The sequence below is a fragment of the Anomalospiza imberbis genome, chromosome 8 (assembly GCF_031753505.1).
Source record: "Anomalospiza imberbis isolate Cuckoo-Finch-1a 21T00152 chromosome 8, ASM3175350v1, whole genome shotgun sequence".
In the NCBI taxonomy this organism is placed as follows: domain Eukaryota; kingdom Metazoa; phylum Chordata; class Aves; order Passeriformes; family Viduidae; genus Anomalospiza; species Anomalospiza imberbis.
Genome location: NC_089688.1, coordinates 15,963,080 through 15,980,780, shown reverse-complemented (window position 1 = coordinate 15,980,780; position 17,701 = coordinate 15,963,080). Strand labels below are relative to the sequence as shown.

Here is a 17,701-nt window from a genome sequence, read left to right as displayed (position 1 = left end):
GGTTACCGCCGCCGGGCTCTCGCTCCCACGCGCGGCGGGAGGCAGCGGCAGCGCCCGCGTCCCCCGCGGGCCGGGCGGGGCGGGGCCGAGGCGCGGGCGCGGCTGTGATTGGCTGGCGGCGCCGTGAGTGGCAGCGGCGGCGCCCCCCGCGGCCGCGGGGCCGCTGCCGCCGCGCAGTGCCCGCACCCCGGGCAGCCGCGCCGCCCGCTCCGCCCGCGCCGCCGCCATGGGCCGCGGGGCCGCCCCGCTCCGCCGCCTGCTGCTCTCCCTGCTGCTGCTGCCTGCCGCGGGGACGGGCGCGCCCGGAGCCTCCTTAACGCTGGGGGAACCGGAGACGGCGGAGGAGCTGATGGAGTACCGCGACCCTTGCAAAGCCGGTAGGGAAGCGGGCTGGCTGCAACTCCGGGAGAAGTTTGGAAGCGCGGCGGCGGTGGACAGGTGTCCCTGCGAGGCGCTCCTCGGTACCCCGGGTCCGCCCGGCCGAAGCGTGCCCAGGCTCACCTGGCGGCGGCGGCGGCGGGAGCCCCCCGGCCCGGCCGGGAGCGTCCCCGCTGCCTTCCCAAACGCCGCGGGCACCCGGCGAGCTGCCCCCTGTCCCCGGCCCGCCGGTGCGGGAGGGTTCTGCTTGCCTCCAGCCTGCGCCCCGCTGCCCGCCTTGCCCGGGGGCTGTAGCCCGGGTTGGGAGGCTATGCCGGGCTTTTTTTTGTAAATCGCCCCACGCTCCCACACCGCTCCCCCACCTGTGCCGCTCCCGCCCGCGCGAGATTCCCCTCTGCAAAGCCAAGGAAATGCCCGGCCGTGCTTTGCATTTTGGGGTTGGGGGTTCTCCAATCCCCCGCGCCCTCAACCATTCTGGCTTGTTCTGTGCATTTCCATAGCCTTTCGGCAGCTGTTCAAACTTGCCCCGAGCTCTGTCCGGCCCGAAGTTGCGGTGCGTGCCCCGGAGCGGCGGGGCTTGGCGGGGCTCCCCGGGGCGCCCCGGCGGTGGGGAGCCGGCGCGACCCGCCTCGCACACAGCCCGGCCTCCCGGGGCATCCAGGTACTCCGTAGCTGCCTGTGTGCAAGGTACCACATCCTCTCCGGGAAGCCTCCCGCTGCTCCCTCCGTCCCTTTCTTGGAGTTGTTCGTTCCCTAGTCAGACTGCACTCTGCTGGTTCTGGGCTCGTTGCTTTTTATCTATTTGAGTTCTAAAAGAGCTGCTGTCATCCCTAATGTTGCATTGCCTTAATTTAAAGAGAATATGGACTCAGATTTTCTCACTGGAAAACTAGGAGGTACTCTTGATGTAAGTGTAACTCGTTTTGGTTCCAGCTACTGGAAGATGTTGTCTTGTGAATTGCTTCTCTGCTGAGAAATTGGCAACTGATAACTTGTTAGTTGGTTTACATTTAAAGATAATTTTGTGTGAAGTCCTGTTTTCTTAATACTGTAGGAGTTGAAAAAAGAAAGGTGTTTTTTCCTGGGTGGTGTTCTTAGTCTCTTGAGTTAGGGCTTTGCCCCTGAACGTGCTCCTCGCTGTTACTCAGTGTCCCTTGGCGATAGCTTCTCCTGTTATCAGCTCTCTCCTGCCTGCTTTTGTGGTACTTGCAGCCGTATCTGCTCACATAGACGAGCCCTGTCAATGTAATGTCTTTCAGAGCTTCTCTGCCTGGTACAGCAAGTTTAGCTGGCTTTGTATGTAGGCTGAGTGTGGTGGGTTTCCTTCCAAAATTCAGCTCAGTCCTCTCCAGAGAGTATTTTTTGCACAAAACATTCCCTTGATCAGCAAGTCATCTGTCATTTGATATATAGTTTGGTGTGTGTGGAGGTTAATTCTTTGTAATGAATATGGGATACAGCCCGAATATGCTTTACTGTATTTGTGTCTGCTTCTAAATGGTAACGAATTGACCTTTCTTGCTAGTGAAACTAGTTAGTGATGCAGCTATGGTTTAGACTTGGAGAACTACAGGTACTTCCCATCTGAAAATGTATTATCCTTGCTTTCTCCTCAAAATTATACCATCATCTCTGCTGCCTCACTTGCCCTTGTGACTGCTGGGTGCTGATGTCTGATCAAGTACATGGAGGATGAGGAATGCTCCTTCAAGGACCACACAGAGAACATTTACTTTATTTGACTTCTCTACATCTAACAGAGAACCTGTGGCAGAAAAAGGGAAAAAAATTATTTTCACAGCCTTCCATTTGCCTGCCTTCATTGCAGGACCTTTTATTTTTTTCTCCTGCAGCCCCCTAATTTCCCAAGTTCTCTCCCTCTCACTTCTTCACACACACAGAAACGAGCCTGCCAAGGACAGCCTCCCTTCATTTACATTTGCACCTCTTCTTGTGGTGGACAGAAAAACTTTGTGTGTGTTATTCCTGTTAATTCAATTCAGGCAGGATCAATCACAGAAATTATCTTTATTTTCTGACTTCTCAGTGTTTGCCTTTTATGCTGTTCCAATGTCTTCCTTCCAGTAGAAAGGGAGGAGTGAACAAGACCTGTGGAGGTCACACAGGTGGTTCTTTTCCTCCCAGGAGCAGGCAGGTGTTTCTGGTGGTGCTGGCACACAGCTGCCTGGGGTGGGGGCTGCCAGGCAGCCTAGCCCAGCACTGCTCTGGCTTCCTGACCTGGGGCTGCAGTACTGCAGTTTGAGTTTGCCTTTCTCACCAGTGTGTGCATGTGTGGAGGGCAATACAGTGCCTTCTGCTTTGCTGCAGGCTGCTGCTCTGGTGAGCACCATTACCGGGTTTCTCAAGTTTCACTCTTGCTTTCTGTAGAAGAAAGAGACTCCGGCTCTTTCAGTGTGTCCTGACTGGCTGTATCCAGGCTCTCTGATCCAGTTTCTCTTCATGTGGCTGTGCAGAGCACTTAGAGAACAGGACGCTCCTTACATGCTGTGTGCCTCTCTCAGCGTGCTCAGTAGTTGCAATTATTAAAGTTAGCCCCAAGACAAACCAAACAAGGCTTGTACCAAAAGGATCTGTGTTAGACCCTGCCTTGCATTCACACTATTCTTCCTAGTCCTGTCCCAGACCATCAGCACCTAGTGGAGCTAGGCAGGTGTTCTCTGCTGCAGGCACCATCTCAAAGGGTTAGCTGAGCTAAGATTAATAAGTGATCTATTTCTATCAGTGAAACAAGGTGAAGACACCAATAATAGAGTTGTCTCTCCAAGAGGGCCTGTCTGGGCTGTGGTCTAATGCCTGTATGGGAAGTCTGTCACCCTGATCCTGATGAACTATAGCAGTGACAAGTCTTCTTAACTTCCTTAGGCCTGAGTTCCTCCACTCGTGGGACAGTGTCGGGATCTGTCAAGAAGCATGACTGGAGAGGGCAATGGCTGCAGACCTGCTGTGAAATGCTCAGGTGTCTGGTATGTTTTGCAAGGGGAAACAGAGACTATGAGCACTGTCAGACTTGTGGTGATGCTTCCATCGCCGCTGTAGGCACAGGTGCCTGTGCACGGTCCTGTGGCTGCAGATTGTGTGCAGGCTCTTAGCCCATGGTGAGGACAAGCTGCTGCTCCTCTCACATGATTTCCAACGCTGTTAAAACTATAGTGCTTCACTTATTTCTTTTTATCATCTTCTTTTAATTTTTCTAATTTCCTGTGGGCTAATGGCTGTGGCCCAGAAGCTGTTATGGATTTAAATCTGACGGGTTACGAGGTAAAAGCTTGGCAGTTCCTCACCCCTGCAGCTCATGCCCTGAGGTTCAGCGCAGGCTGTCGATGGTTGTTCTTCTAGACGGGGAGTGGAAAGCCTGGCACATGCTCCTCTCTGTTGCATTAGTGGAGGATGTAATAATCTCCTGCAGCAAGGCAGGAGGGACAGCACAGGGCAGTAACCTCCAGCAGCCACTGAGCTACTGGTGTCAACACATGCCCAGTTACCAGGGCCCAGATGATGGGCCGGAGCTCCACTGCTGCTCAAGCTCTTAACTCCACCCATCCAGGATTTTCTTTTCCCAATGTCACTGCTTTCCTGCCTTTTCATAAGGCAGAAAGAAACAGGGAGCTTCCTGAGTGGCTGATCAAGGGGCAGCTGAGGCAGCACTGCACTGTTAGATTGAGTTGCCAGGGAAGGTGGCAGTGCTGGCTCTGTGGGTTGGATTTTGCTGAGTGTTGCAGCAGCTCACTGGAGCTTTTCAAATGGACTAGTACAAAGGTTCCTGCCCAGAACTGCTCTGTAATAGATGGGAAAATGTCGTAAGCCTCACATGTGCTTTGGATGGGTTTGCTGCTCGGAGGATCCGGTTAAGGACACCCAGGCCAGTGTGCAGGTCTGAGTGAGGCTGTATGATAGGCAAGCAGCAGGAGGAACCGTGGATGCCTTCTAAACAAAACAAGCATGTCCTCCTGAGGCTCCTCAGACAAACTGGAACCAAAGGAATTAAATAGCCTGTAATTTGTTCTGGTAGTTATTTGGGTACAAGCTTGTACAAACTTTAATTTGAGGTGAAGAGCAGAATCTCTGAGGTTCAATGTGACCTCTGGGGATAATATCATCCAACTTATGTCAACAACGGGAGGTGGGTGTAAATAGGAGGGAGAGCTGGGCACTGAATAACTTGTCCTCTGGATGTGTCCTCTGGCTTGATGATCCCTTTCTTCCAGCTCAAACCTGCCATGAGGCTCTTTTCTACTTGCCAGGTGGGGAGAAAAAGCTGTAGTTTGCTTTCATCATCTTGATTCCTGGGTACTTCAGCTCCTAACGTGGCACTTGCTGCCTTTTGTGAGCTGGAGGTGCAATAGCTCCTCTTCCAGGGAGGGTGTTCTGTGTTGGAGCCCTGTTTCTCTCTGCTCTGGGCAGTTCATCCTGGTGTGACATGTCCTGACTACAGGCTGACCAGGTCTGGACACAGGCCAGCCTGCGTGTCTGGACTCCCAGGCCAAACGCAGTGTTTCTCTGTGCAGGTGTTTGCATCAGGGGGTTGGCAGAGCTGCCTGCCCAGCCGTGTGCTCCTGAGGCACAGGCCAAAGGGGACTTGGGCTCTTGCTGCCTTCCTGTGTCTCAGGAGTCCTTCAGGAGGGTTGGTGTGGCTGAGGAGAGCTGGACCAAGGAGGAGTTGTCTGTAAGTACAAATGAGCCTTGCATTCGAGCTCAGCTTCTTTCCTTGAGACTTTGATCTCTCCATGGCTTTTGCTCTGGGCCATGCTTGCAGTGCTCTCAGTGGGCAGAGCCTGCCTGGGGAGGCTGCAAAACAGAGCAAGCCTCTGGCAGGGAGATAGCACCTAGGAAGTGAATTAGTTCCCATAGATTTTGTGGAGTTCTCAGGATATGAGCTCAAAAGGGGAAGAAAGGGGCATCAACTGAGCAGCAATTCCGTATCTCCTGTTTCTTTATTACTAGAAAAGTTATTAGAGAAGCAGTTTGGCAATGATATATCATTTTTTCCTGCAAGCCAAGGCTCCTTCAAGTGTGGATGCTGTTGTCCATCACAGGATACTGCCATGCATCCTTGCTCCTGCTCCACTTGCTGATTTGATCCACTAACTTCTAAATGTCCCATGTATTTAGAGTTTTCACACCCAGTGCTGTCCCGAAAGCTGTAAATTGTGCTTCATTGTTGTTCTGTTCCTCGAAGCTCCTCCTCTGTAAAGGCACAGTGCCTTTTGTTCTAGAGACTGCACATTTCATTCAGGCTGTGGTGCAAACATCTGAAGTCAGGTGCAGACATTTCTGTGGGCAGCTGAGGAATTTGCTCTTAGGAACTGAAAGCCTCGAGGGGGTAATCAAATGAGAAAGGGGAGACAGCATCTGTAAAGTCTGGGTCATTTGAATGTTGCTTGGGTTTTGTGTGGGATGCAGATCTGTTTTCCTGGTTGGAAGCATAGAAACATCATAGAAACATCATGTTAGCAGGGCAAACAGAAAGCTCTTTGCAGGCTGTGCTAGGGATCCAGCCCACTCACTTCTCGATAAGAGCTTTCCTGCAATCTTGCAAGTGGTCCTTTTTCGTTTGACAATGGTGGGAGCAGTGGCAGAGTGTGTGCCAACCTGCCCTTTGCTTGGGAATCACAGAATCCTGTGAAGAAATCTCATTTCCATCTTACAGGTTTTCAATAGAGCTTTGAAGCCTCTGGGCTTGTATGGAAAGTGGCAGTGCAGCTGTGGTGAAGGTAGCAGTCCTCTGCTGTGGGGTCTGAGTTGCAGGAGAGAGTGGGAGCCACATGCTTACCCAGGGGCAGTCACTGTGGCAGTGGCAGTGCTGGGAGCTGAGTCCTGGTCTCCTGACTTTAGAAGGTATATGGCCTTCCAGAAAAGGGAACTTTCTTCCTTTGCCACCAATGCTTATAGGAGGACTTTGAGAGAAGAGTCTGGGACATGACCCAGTCTGTGGAATCTTCAGTGCTGATCTGATGGAAACTTTTATGGAGGAAGGAGAGAGCTCTCACTGGCAATCATTCCCTTTGCATTTTTTCCCTGGTACATTGCAGGAAGGGTTAAATACTCAAGGAGGAAATTGACTCTTTTTGGGTGGTCTGGGAAAGAATGAGAGACCAGACTGTTCAGTCTTTAATTTACCTGCTTTGGGGAGATGACAGCAGTTACAGAACGGAAAACAGGTGGGTGAAAACTACTGGAGTCACTCTTCAGTGATGCAGCTGTTTACCACTGGGGAGGTGTTTTGCAGCGAGGTAGAGTTGCAGCAAAAGTTTCCTCCTCAAAGGGAAGGTTTAAGGTGATTTTGATTATAATCCTAGCTGAACACAAGCTAATGGCTCTGGCTTAAAGAAATAATAGCCACCAACCCTTTTATTGCACCTGAGATTCCTCAGTAGGGAAGTCAATGGCCTGGGGAATTGGAGAGCAAAACCTTATGATCACTGCAACTTGAGATCTGGGTCTGAAGTCCTTCCAGTGTTTACCTGTCTTCTTGGGATCTGACTAAATCATGCCTGATCTTTGACACTTGGGGTGTGTTGGATCTGCTTGGCCTGTAGGAGATGTAACCCTCTGTTCTATACCTACACCTTGGGATTTAGTAATGGACAGGACAGAAGATGGGTGAATTTAGGACAGAGGACCTCCCCCCCACCACCCCCACCCCTTAAAAAAGCCTGGTAGGGTGGGGAAGAGGTGCTTGCAGTTGTCACGGATACTTCTCCAGAGCTTTTATTGAGCTTCCTAGTCTGGATGCAGTTCACAGGTGTCTGCCCTCAACCATAGCCTGCACAGGTGGGATCAAGGAATGCTGCTTGCTCTTCAGCTGTTTTGTAGCATAAGATTAGTAACTCACAGAGTCCCAGAAAAAGGCATTTGGAAACTGTGCTTTAAGTCTTCCAGGATTTAAAAGTTCACAAAGCTGAGGATTTTGGTTGGAGGCACTTTGCATTTGTGTAATTACATTATACCTTTGCAGTTGTGCTTGGAGATTTTATTCTCTTCCTGCTCTAACCTGTGTACCGTGCCTTGCCAATGGTTAACACAAGAAGTTGCTGCATTTACTGGTAATCCACCTCCTTCTTGCTGCTAAAACTGTGCCTGTGGGTGTCTCCCAGGTGAGTGGCCTCTGGCCAGTCTGGGGAAGAGCTGTGTGGCTGGAGATACCCACTGCAACCTGCTTAGGCACACACCTTAGTCCCTGGGAAACTGGCAGTGCTGTGTGTCTGATACATTCTAACCTGCTTCCCCTGACTCTTTAATTTCCTTTTTTCCCCGGCCTTCGCTGCAGAGACCTTTGTGTTCTCTGCTTGCTTCCCTCTGTGTTTCCTACAGATTCATTTCAGATGTTCCCCCATCTCTCTTTTGCTGAAGTCTTCTCCAAACCCTGCCTGGAGAATTGCTCAGATCCTTCTCTGCTTCGTGCCTCAGGTGTTCTTTGGTGCCTTCTCCCCCAGGCTTCTCCTGACATCTCCTCTCCCGTCCTGGCAGTAACTCCCGGAGGTCAGTAGGTTCTTTTGTCCTTGCTCTCCCAAGAGCAGCCCTGTTGTGAGCCCAGCTGCTGTGCCCTTGATCAGCCAGGTCTGTGCAGCAGGCTGTTTGCTGTAATAAATGGGCTGCTCCGCCCAGCTCCCCTTCCCTTTGAGGGGCAGGAGGGGAATGCAGGGCTGGCTTCTGTGACTCAGAGTGCACAGCTGTCTGTGCTGAGCGGGTGACACTGGGACTGGGGGGACACTGACCCGACAGGGCAGTCTGTATGCTGATTTGGAGATGGGCAGGCTTGGCCGAGAGGAGGCACCTCTGACACTGAATGACTCTGTTGTTCTGGATCACAAGTATTGCAGGTATTAAGCTGCAACAAAACCACTTTCAACGAGTGCTGAAATGTGATTTCAGTACTCTGAAAAGATAGATGACTAAGCAGAAACTGGCTGTTGTTTTGATTCAGCTACTACTGAGTCTTTTTGGTTTTGGGTTTTTTTCTCCTTTGTTGCAGCTGAGCTTCCAGAAATGCTGATCTCCAAGCGTACTCTGATGTTACCATTCTAGCACTTCCTGAACAGGAAGGTTCCCTGTCAATGGAAACTGCTAAAATGTACAAGGAAGCCCTTTATTAAAGAATTCTCAATGACTGATTGCTCCTTCTTGGCCAGTTTGTGTCAGCCTAGCTTGCAATGGAGAGAAATCTCTAATTGCATGTTGAGAAGGAAGCCCCCAGGAAATCTCAGCAGCTGTTAAATCCTGGTTTCTCAAGCCTCTGGTTTGAGTGGTACAAATAGTCAGAGACCCACAGCTGCTGGTGGTCCATGAATCAGCTCAACTTTAGACCTGAGTGGAAATTAATGTCCTCTCAAGTCATTTTGTGTTCATGTAAATGTCAGCACTCGAGTAAAAAGCATCTGTTTAATTTTTCCATCCACAAACCTCAATGCTAGTCACAGAGCAAACCATACCACAGTGTTACGAGATGGAAATTTAAGTCTGCTAAGTGCTTTCTCTCTTCCCAAGAATTGCTGTTGGGGGTACAGTTGGGTCCCTCTGCCTCCTTATTAGAAGAGAGTGATTGATACAGTACTGGGTGCTGAGAATTACCTTTCTCCACTTTTCATGTCACCGCGGGTGTTGCCAGTTTCACACTCAGTTCAGTGTGACTGAGCTTAGCATTGTCTGCAAACAGCATTGCCTAATGAGCAGTGCTTTCATTTGCTCAGAACTTTGGCAAAATTGGCTGGTTTGTTTGGCATTTTGCATGCCGAGTTTCTGGTGGGATCTGCTGGGGGTTATTAATTTCAAAAGCAAACTGAAAGAGACAGATGTAGTTATAAACTGTGCCTTTCTTCCCCACTAACAGTGGCTGTACCTGACAGAAGGGCTTGTCCCAGCTCCAGGGACAGACATCTTCTGTGAAGGATTGTCCACACTGCTGTGTGTTGGCAGGATGTTTGTGATGAAGGTATTGGTTCTGTAAGGCATTGGTTCTGCTTTGAAATGCCTCAGATATCAAAATCCTTAAACTCGCAGGAATGCCAGTGTTAGGTCTGCTTTGGAGCTTGTGGTGTGGTTCCTTGGGCATGAGGGCAGATGATGTGACATGGAACTCTGACTTGAACAGGTATCCTGTGCAAAAATCTAACCTGAGACTGAATTAAGTACAAGTAACAAACGGGACTTCTGGCTGCATTATCCATGTCTCTGTTGCAGAAATTGGGTAATGGGTAGTAAACAAGGCAGCTGCTGCAGGAGAAGCTTGTACAGCTGCATGGCAGAGGTGTTTGAGCTGTACCAGAGTCAAGACTGCCCAAACTGAGAAACATCCATTGGTAAATAATTCTTGCAGGCAGTGGGGGAACCCAACATAGTGACCTACAAGTTCAGTGGCCTTGAAAAAAGATGGAATTCTTGCACCTGCATTTCCCTCACTGAGTACCTTGGACCTAAGTAGATCTATTCCTTGGGTCACTTCTTGTCAGTAGCTCAAACTAGACGTGGGCAGGGAGTGATAAAGCAGCTAGGCTCTGTGCTTTATGTGGGGCCTGCCAGTAGGGCTCCAGAATGCATCTGGCTTCAGATGTGTTTGATATTCCAGAGGTCTAATTCAGCCTTCTGTTATCACCAGATCTTGCCCAGATGCTTCTTTGTTGTTGGTTTTTTTTTTTTTTGGCCTGTGCACTTCCAACAAAGGTAAGGAACCAAATTTTATATAAAAGTGACTTTTGAGAGGCTTTGACCACGAGACCAAGAGCTGTCTATGTGATTTGCAGAGTGTGATTTCTGGAGTCTGTTTTTCATGGTTCTGTTGCAGTTAATCACATCTGAGATCCATGGACCATTTTGTTTTGACCATGCTGGTACTGCTGACCCAAGCAGGCAGAGATGCTCTGGCTCTTGGGGCTGAGCCTTTGAGGGGGCAGGGGTAGCCTGTCAGGCTGGTTTTGCCCTGGAAGAGGAGTCTGGTTTTTGCTGTGCTGTTGATGGTGGAAGAGTGTTTTGCTGGGCGACACTCTGAGCTGCAGCTGGTGCCTGTACCAAGCTGCTGATGTGCTGTGCAGTTGACTGCTGTCTGGATTTAATCTCTAACCTTTGATTGTTCTTGAAATCATGTTCTAGGGATTTCATTCCCACCCACACTGCTCCTGTGACCCCTTCCATTTCCTGGGAGTCTAAGTACAGAACAGAAAAGATTCATTAACCTGGTAAGTAACCTCTTTTTATGAGAGAAGTGATTTTCCGTCACGCTCTGTTAGATCCTATTGATTTCTGTTTTTCCCCTTGTTGGCCTCTTTTGCCATATATTCTCCTTTTTGTCATGCTTCAGTAGGAAGGTGATACGTGATATGCTGGTTTGGTTTTTTTTCCTGTTTCCTGGGCAAAGAACTGGGATCTCCTAAGGCCATTGCTCAAGTGCCCACATTTCTGCCTTTTCTTGGAAAGCTTTGTTGTCAAGGCAAACTGCTGGTTGGTAATAGGATGTTGACATGAGGAGTAAAAGTTCCTGGCTGCCCTCTTTTGTTTTGATGTTGACAAGAGTATCTTTTTCTCTCTTTGCCCATTGTACAGTCCCTCATCTCTTGGCAGAGGTGTGACGCATTTGCCATGGGGTTTGCGAGCATGCATGAAATGGAGACCTCAAACCATCACGTGTGCCTGCTCTTTGTGTCCTCCTGGGTCATGGCAGTGGCTGGATCCTGGTGCTTTTGTGGTGAAATGGAAGGAGCTGCCAGGTTTGGTCTTGTCCTAGAGGCTTGTTGTTACAGAGACTGGTTGTGGGAAGTGTGCAGGGAGGAGGCTTCTCCTTGGATCTGAGTGGGAGGGCTTGGGGGTGTCCCCTGTTTCATAACGGTGTCATTCAGTGCAAAATTCCACAGAGGGCATGGGGAAAGTGTTTGCTTCCCAACCAGTTCCCCTCCTACTGTGCACATTTGTGTATTTCTCCCTCTGAACAGCCATCTCTGTGGTATTGCAGGTTTTACAAAGATAAAATATTCCAAATATTACAATGCAGTCTCAGCAAGACACTTTGGTTTTGAGAAGGCTGTTGTTGTTTTCTGATGTACTTGATTTTTAGACGGAGCCTTTTTGTCATTCAAAGCACATATTTCAGTAGTTGGAGAAATAGTTTTCTTTGCAAAAGTACACTTCCATCTTTTGCGTTAATTTCTCAACTTCCATGGTTCTTGGTAAATTCCTCTTCCTTGTGTGTAAATGTTCTGTGCTGGTCCTTTGTTTAACTATTGCAATTGAAGCATCAAAGGCTTAAAATCGAAGGGAGTTTTGCATTATTACAGGACAGGGCATTCTTAAGCTATGGCTGGTCTTTGTGCTGCCTAGTTGGTCCTAGTGCTGCTCACGTTCAGCTGATCACAGTGATCAGCTTTGCCCAGATAGAGGAACAGAGCTCTGTGTGGCAAGGGTTGTCATCTAGATCATCCTAAAGAAAGGTGCATGAAGAATAGGTCCTATTTATTGATGAGTCTTAGGCTGTGCTTTCCCTAAAACAGGCAGTTAAACCCGAGGGGTCGGTGAAGGGGTTTGAGTTCTGATCTGTAGTGGTGCAGAGTGGAGAGCTGTGCTCCCAGCTCTCAGCAAAACAGGGCCTGGCTCTCTGGTGCCAGGCTGTTGGAAGCCTTGCTTTCATGGTTCACTACATTATGTGGGGAAAGAGGAAAAAGCTAATTGGAAATTTTTACTGGGAAAGTGGGTATATACTTTGGTTGAATACACTGGAAATCTGCTGAAGACCTTACTGGATCATAGTCTTTGCTATTAGTTGTAAGCAGTTGAGAGGAAAAAGCCCAGCAAACTAAAATGTCTTAGAACGCCTTTCATCAAACACTTAAAGTGGTTTTCCTCTTATTGCTTTCAAGGTTTTGAACTTTGAGTCTGTGGTGGTTGGTTTTTTGTTGGTTTTTAAAAGTTTCTACATGTCCTTCACTAACCCCAAAGGCTCCTAACATACCTTGAAAGGGGTGCTGTAATCTGTCCACATTAATGCAAGTTGGAGTAGAGAGGTTGGAAGTCTCATAGCATAACAGGGAAGGCTGGTAATGCTGCAGAGGGTGGCACCATCAAAGGAGCAACTGGATGTGGGCCTGGCTAGGGAGGCTTGGGACACTTTAAAATATGCTTTGGAATGTTGTGTTCTATCTGGTGAATGCAGGACTGCAGCTTGGTGTCCTCTTCCTTCAGGACTGTTTTCAGAAGCAGAAGTGTCCTTTCAGTTGAAGGCTCAAATGATTGTGTTCAGGGGCGTGCAGGTCTTCCTTCCTCTGTGTGAGGAGTGGACCTCTGCTCTGTGCTGCTGCTGTGTGATGCCAGCAGCTTCTGCTTCCCCAGGGGCTGGTCTGAGGATGCCATTGTCTTCTGAAGAGGGAGACACTGGAATGAGCCATGTCCTGAATAGACTGGAAGTGAGGGACAGGGTTGTGCCTCTTCTCTCCTCCTTTTGCTGGCATGGAGGCAGGGAGGGTGACAGATACACGGGAAGTTCTGTGCATCCTGGGGCTCTTGTTACTCATTGTCAAAAACTGCAGCAAACTGTTATGTTGTCACAAGCCAAGGTCCTGGCCTTGTCTCCATCACCCTGCCTTGCCCTGAATTTTGCTAACATGCATGAATACAGAGTCCTGAAATTCAGGTTCATGGTTCCAAAGTTCATGGTCTTGAGAATAAACAAAAAACTATTGTGGTGGCTGAGAGCTGCATACCCCATTAACCCAGAATCATGAATATTTATTGTGATGGATTACAAAAGAACATAGAGACTATATTGTATTTCCTATAACTTTATTTCCATGGCATCTTTTATTGGTGGGTCACTTTAATGTAAGTTTTGCTTATTTAGTTGCACACTTTAAGCCGATTAACTTTTTACTAATAAAATGTGTGTTGCCTCCCTTTGTCCCAGCTACCGTTTGTTTGTACCTACACTCCTGTGACAAAGAGTCCCAGAGAAATGCTTTTAAGCTCTGCATAAATCCCACTGCTGGAGGCTTGGGTCCAGCTGAATATGTCTGAGCTGATTTCAGCCTTGCATTTTCCCTTTCTCTCTCTTGATGCCTGCAAGTTGGACCCTCAAAGCAAGGTCTTTGCCTCAAACATTTTCCACTCTTGAAACCATTTGTGGTGCTCTGGGGCTAGCAGGAATTATTCAGCCTGTTAGTACTCCCTGAGCTGGGCTAGAATAAAACTGCAAGTGGTGGGAATTGGGGCTTTCCAACCTTGCAGACTGGTCTGTGTCTCTGCATCTTCAGTAGTTTCCCAGCTGGTAACCATTGTATTCTTTCCTGCATACAAAATTTGCCCTGTCATTCACTGTCCAACATACTGCATGTTTTACTGTGACTTCTCTCTAAGAGAAGTATCACCCCAGAGAGATTATTACATCCTGCCATTTTGTTAAAGACCATCTATAAAAATTATCCTTTTTTGCCATGACCATTCAGACCAGAATTTCAAAGTTAGTTGGGAGCCAAAAGGCATGGGTAAGCACCTGGAAAATACCTTCTCAAGGCCTTTATTAATATGTTCTTCTGTATTTGGAGCTTTGCTAAAGCTAAAATGATCGTTTAGAAATGTCCTGTTAATACTTAAGAATGATTGATCTGCCCCAAAGCAAACTCTAACCTGTTTCATTGGGGCAACGGGAAATGCCAAAGGAGATGTAGAAAAGCAGGGTAAGACAGAGTGGTATGTCTAGAAAGTCTCCCTGGCTGCTGTAGACTCCACAATCCCCTGTCCAGAGATGGCTCATTAACTTTAATTGGATAGCTTTGTCTTCCACCTGCTTTCTTTTTGAACCTGTGGAAGCTGTTAGCATCCATAGCCTGCTGGAATAAGAAGTGCCAGAGCTTAGCTGCAGCATCCCTGTGCTCTTTGCTTACTCACCTGTAAAGGAGTCAGAGCATCTGGTGTCTCAGAGGTTTAGTTAGTGTTGCCTACCTGTTTCCATCCTTGTTTCCTTTTACACCAAAGCTTCCCACGTGTTGGCTCTTGTCTTGGGGAGATTCAGAGGAACTCAGCTGTTTTTAATAGCAGAAAATGCTCATTCTTTGCTGTTGAAGGAAAATTCCTTTCTTTAAGAAGTCTGAGATCACACTGGCTGTGGAGAAGGAGGGGAAACATTGAGGGCAGTAGCAGGCAGCCATGCTCCACACCTTGTGGAACTGCTTAGTGCTTCTCTGCAGCACACTGCAGCAGATCATACAAGCTTAAAACTGGCTTTCAGCTGCTTTGGGATTCTACTTAGGAGCTAGGAGTGACCCAGGAAGAGCAGTTTTAAAGAGCAACGGATAGGGGCACTTCTTAGCTTGTGGAAGCTGTCCTCGTTCTGTTGGCACCTGGAAAGCATGAAGTGGCAGTGCAAGTCCTGTGGGTAGCTCATGCTCAGTATTCCTTGTTAATGGCAGAAGCATGTGCATTTAGTGTAGTGCACTGGTTTCCCTCTTCAGGGGAATATTTTGGGGTTTATTTATTGCTTCAGATCTGTGAAGTTCCTTGGGTTTTCTGCCCCAAACTTTCCCAAGGGCTGCTTGTCCTCTGTGTAGGACTAGTGGGGCAGATGAGGTTTCACATGAGTCACGATAGATTTTCACCATCAAGTGTGTGGGGGTAAAAGGGTGTATTAGCAGCGAGCCCACAGAAATACACTGATGTGTTCCCCCTTTCCCTTCTCTCTCTCTCATTGTACCACACTTGTAATCTTTTCTGTGCAGTCAGACCTAGTAAGGAAACAAAGCCAGGCATGTGAAGCCGTCACCAGCCATGGAAATAATGGTTTCCCTTCCAATGACACCCAGTGCTGTGTGACAGTTATGCCATGTCCTGCAGTAGGGACACTTTTGATATTAAAGAACACTGTGAGTTCATACTGCCTAACCAGCACGTTAGTTGCTTTGTTTGAGGAATATGGAATGTTGGAAACTGAATTATGTTTTCTGAGCTACCTTGAATATTAATATTCTCAACATCCTCAGACTGCTAGACCCTGGCAATACCCCTTCTTACCAGTGGATTTGCCTGCTTTCAGCTCTTCAGTGTCTGATGGTGAGGGAGCTCTATCCTCTCTTGAACCTAGGTACATGAAGGTTTGCTCCCCACAGTACTGGAGGTCTGTACAAAATCTGGAGGGAAATAAGAAGAGCACAGCTTGAAAACCTCCATGTTAGGCCATGCTGCTTTATGGTGGTTTTTAATCTTGTGCGAGGTATGTGCCATGCAGGGAGCACTGGCATTTGATGGGTGTTGATGTGGCTGCAGAGGGATGACTGACAGAAGGGGGAGCAGATCTGCTGCTGCTAGGTTGTTACAATAGCTGAATAGATGGAAATGTTTTTTGGTGGGGGCAGCCCTTCTGGAAAGTGCCTGCATTTTGCTTTCCACTGATCCAGAACTGGCTCTGAGAGGGTGAGCCAGAGGCAAATCTCTGTCCTCATCCTTTATGCTTATGGTGGCAGAGAAAGGGGTTTGCTACTGCTTCCTCAGGCTCTGCTGCTGAGCTAATCCCCTGTCCATGGCATCCTCTGGAGGAGCAGGAGGGATTGAAAACCCTGGAGCAGCCACTGGAGCAAACACCTGAGCACCACCTCTTCTTTCTAACCCAGGACAAGTGTCCTGCAGTAAATGAGCCACTTTCTATTTTGGTGCCTTCCTTTTTTTTCCAGCAGGGCTGGGGACCCTGCCTGCTGCTGATGTTCAGGGTTAAAGCTGTGGGACAGGAATTAGATTCTATTTTGCTGGTTTTGGGTTGGATTTTCCCCTGACTAGTCTGCCTGTGGCTGGGAAGTGTTTTTAGAGCCTGAGCCAAGAAAAGGCTTCATTGTCTCAGAGCAAGGCTAGCACGGAGCCCGTACTGGCACTGCTAAATTCTGGCAACTGCCTCACAGCAGCTCTGGTCTCTCTTGCCTTTGCTCCCTGCTTTTGTCAAACTGCAGTCTCCCACTTCAAAGACAGGCACACTCCTGACACCAGACTTTGCTATTCAGAGGGCACAAACAGCTTGTCAGGGAAAGAACTTGTCTGTTTAAAATGATATTTTATTAGAGCTGAGAAATGTCAAAATTGAAGTTTGCTTTTATACCTCCAGCCCTACCCTGCTTACGTGTTGTGATATTTGCTAATCGTGTGACTGCATGACACTGCCTCAGGAATAGATCCAGTGGTGGGGCAGAGGGCACTCATTTGGACAGGCATTCTTTCTCTTCTCTTGCCGAGTCAGGGCAGTACACACAGAGCAAGGATGAAAAAAAGATCCTTACTAGCCTTGTGCTTTACTTGGTGTTTGGCATAGGAGCATATGGATCACTTGCAAAAGTGCCAAGAACTTGCTGTCACGAAGTGGGGAGCAGAGCTTTGACAAAGACTGGGCTAATGCACAGGGTGCAATTGAGGTGTTTCAGAGGGGGATGGCCAGCAGAAATGCTTATTATTTATATTTATATGTTTATATAGTTGAATGTAAGCTTATGAATGTTTGTGAAGGCCTGGGATGAGTATCTCGACTGATGCTTTGTATTCGGGACAAAGCTGGAAAGTGAGGGGTGGGCTTACTCAGGCAGAAGTTCATCCACTGCCTGAGGGTTCAGCAACTCCTCTCTGAGCCAGCCATGTCCACTGATGCTGCAGTCATGGCCACTTTATTCCAATTTAAAGCTGGGCTGCTGTTGAGGAAGATGGTCTTCCCTCTCATCCTCCTTCTCCCCGTATCAGTGAGCTGTAGGAACTGAGCACAAAGAGACTGATCTGGTTTTTACCCAGAACCAAAAGGTTTTTTACTTTCCAGTCCTCTGAATGCTTGTGGTAGCACAAGAAAGTCCATAGGAACAAGTGATTGAAAAGGAAGATGGGATGTAAAGAGACAAACCCAGCTGCCTCTGTGAAGTAAATGAACAATTCTGCAAGCTGCATACCATCTACAGTTGATGGTATTTCTGTTGTGCATGTGCTCATCTCATCCTGCTTGTTTGTCTGGAGAGTCATGGCTGTAGTTAACCTTTCCTGAGAGACCCTACAGTTTCCATGAAGTTGCAGGAGATTTCATGTATTGACAATCAAATATGACTGGAAAGCACTCAGGATGAGTTAACAGTTAATGACAGTGTAAAAGGTAGACAATATTTGCATCCGCAAGAAGCATAAGCCTTGTTGAATATCATCTTCTGGTGGATGCCTGAAGGAGCAGAACTCAGCTCTGGCCTTCTCTGGGAGGTGAAGGATTAATGATGCCTCCGTCAAACTGCTGAACACTATATTTCTGTGCTGGCTCTTCACATCCGCTGTAGTGTGATCCAGTGCTAAATGCCATGAAAGGCCTTTAAATGGCAAACAGCTT

The 17,701-nt window shown here is 48.3% G+C and overlaps 1 protein-coding gene across 2 annotated transcripts in view; it reads left to right on the top strand.

Annotated features, from left to right (window-relative positions):
• The first annotated feature begins 219 nt into the window (after positions 1-219).
• The window catches only part of TLL2 (tolloid like 2), an 86,040-nt gene continuing 68,558 nt past the window's right edge, over positions 220-17,701 (top strand). For both annotated transcript variants that reach the window (XM_068197455.1, XM_068197456.1), the window contains exon 1: positions 220-377. In XM_068197455.1, the coding sequence (XP_068053556.1) occupies positions 227-377 (151 nt within the window). In that variant the 5' untranslated portion in view covers positions 220-226. The remainder of the gene's footprint in view (positions 378-17,701) is intronic.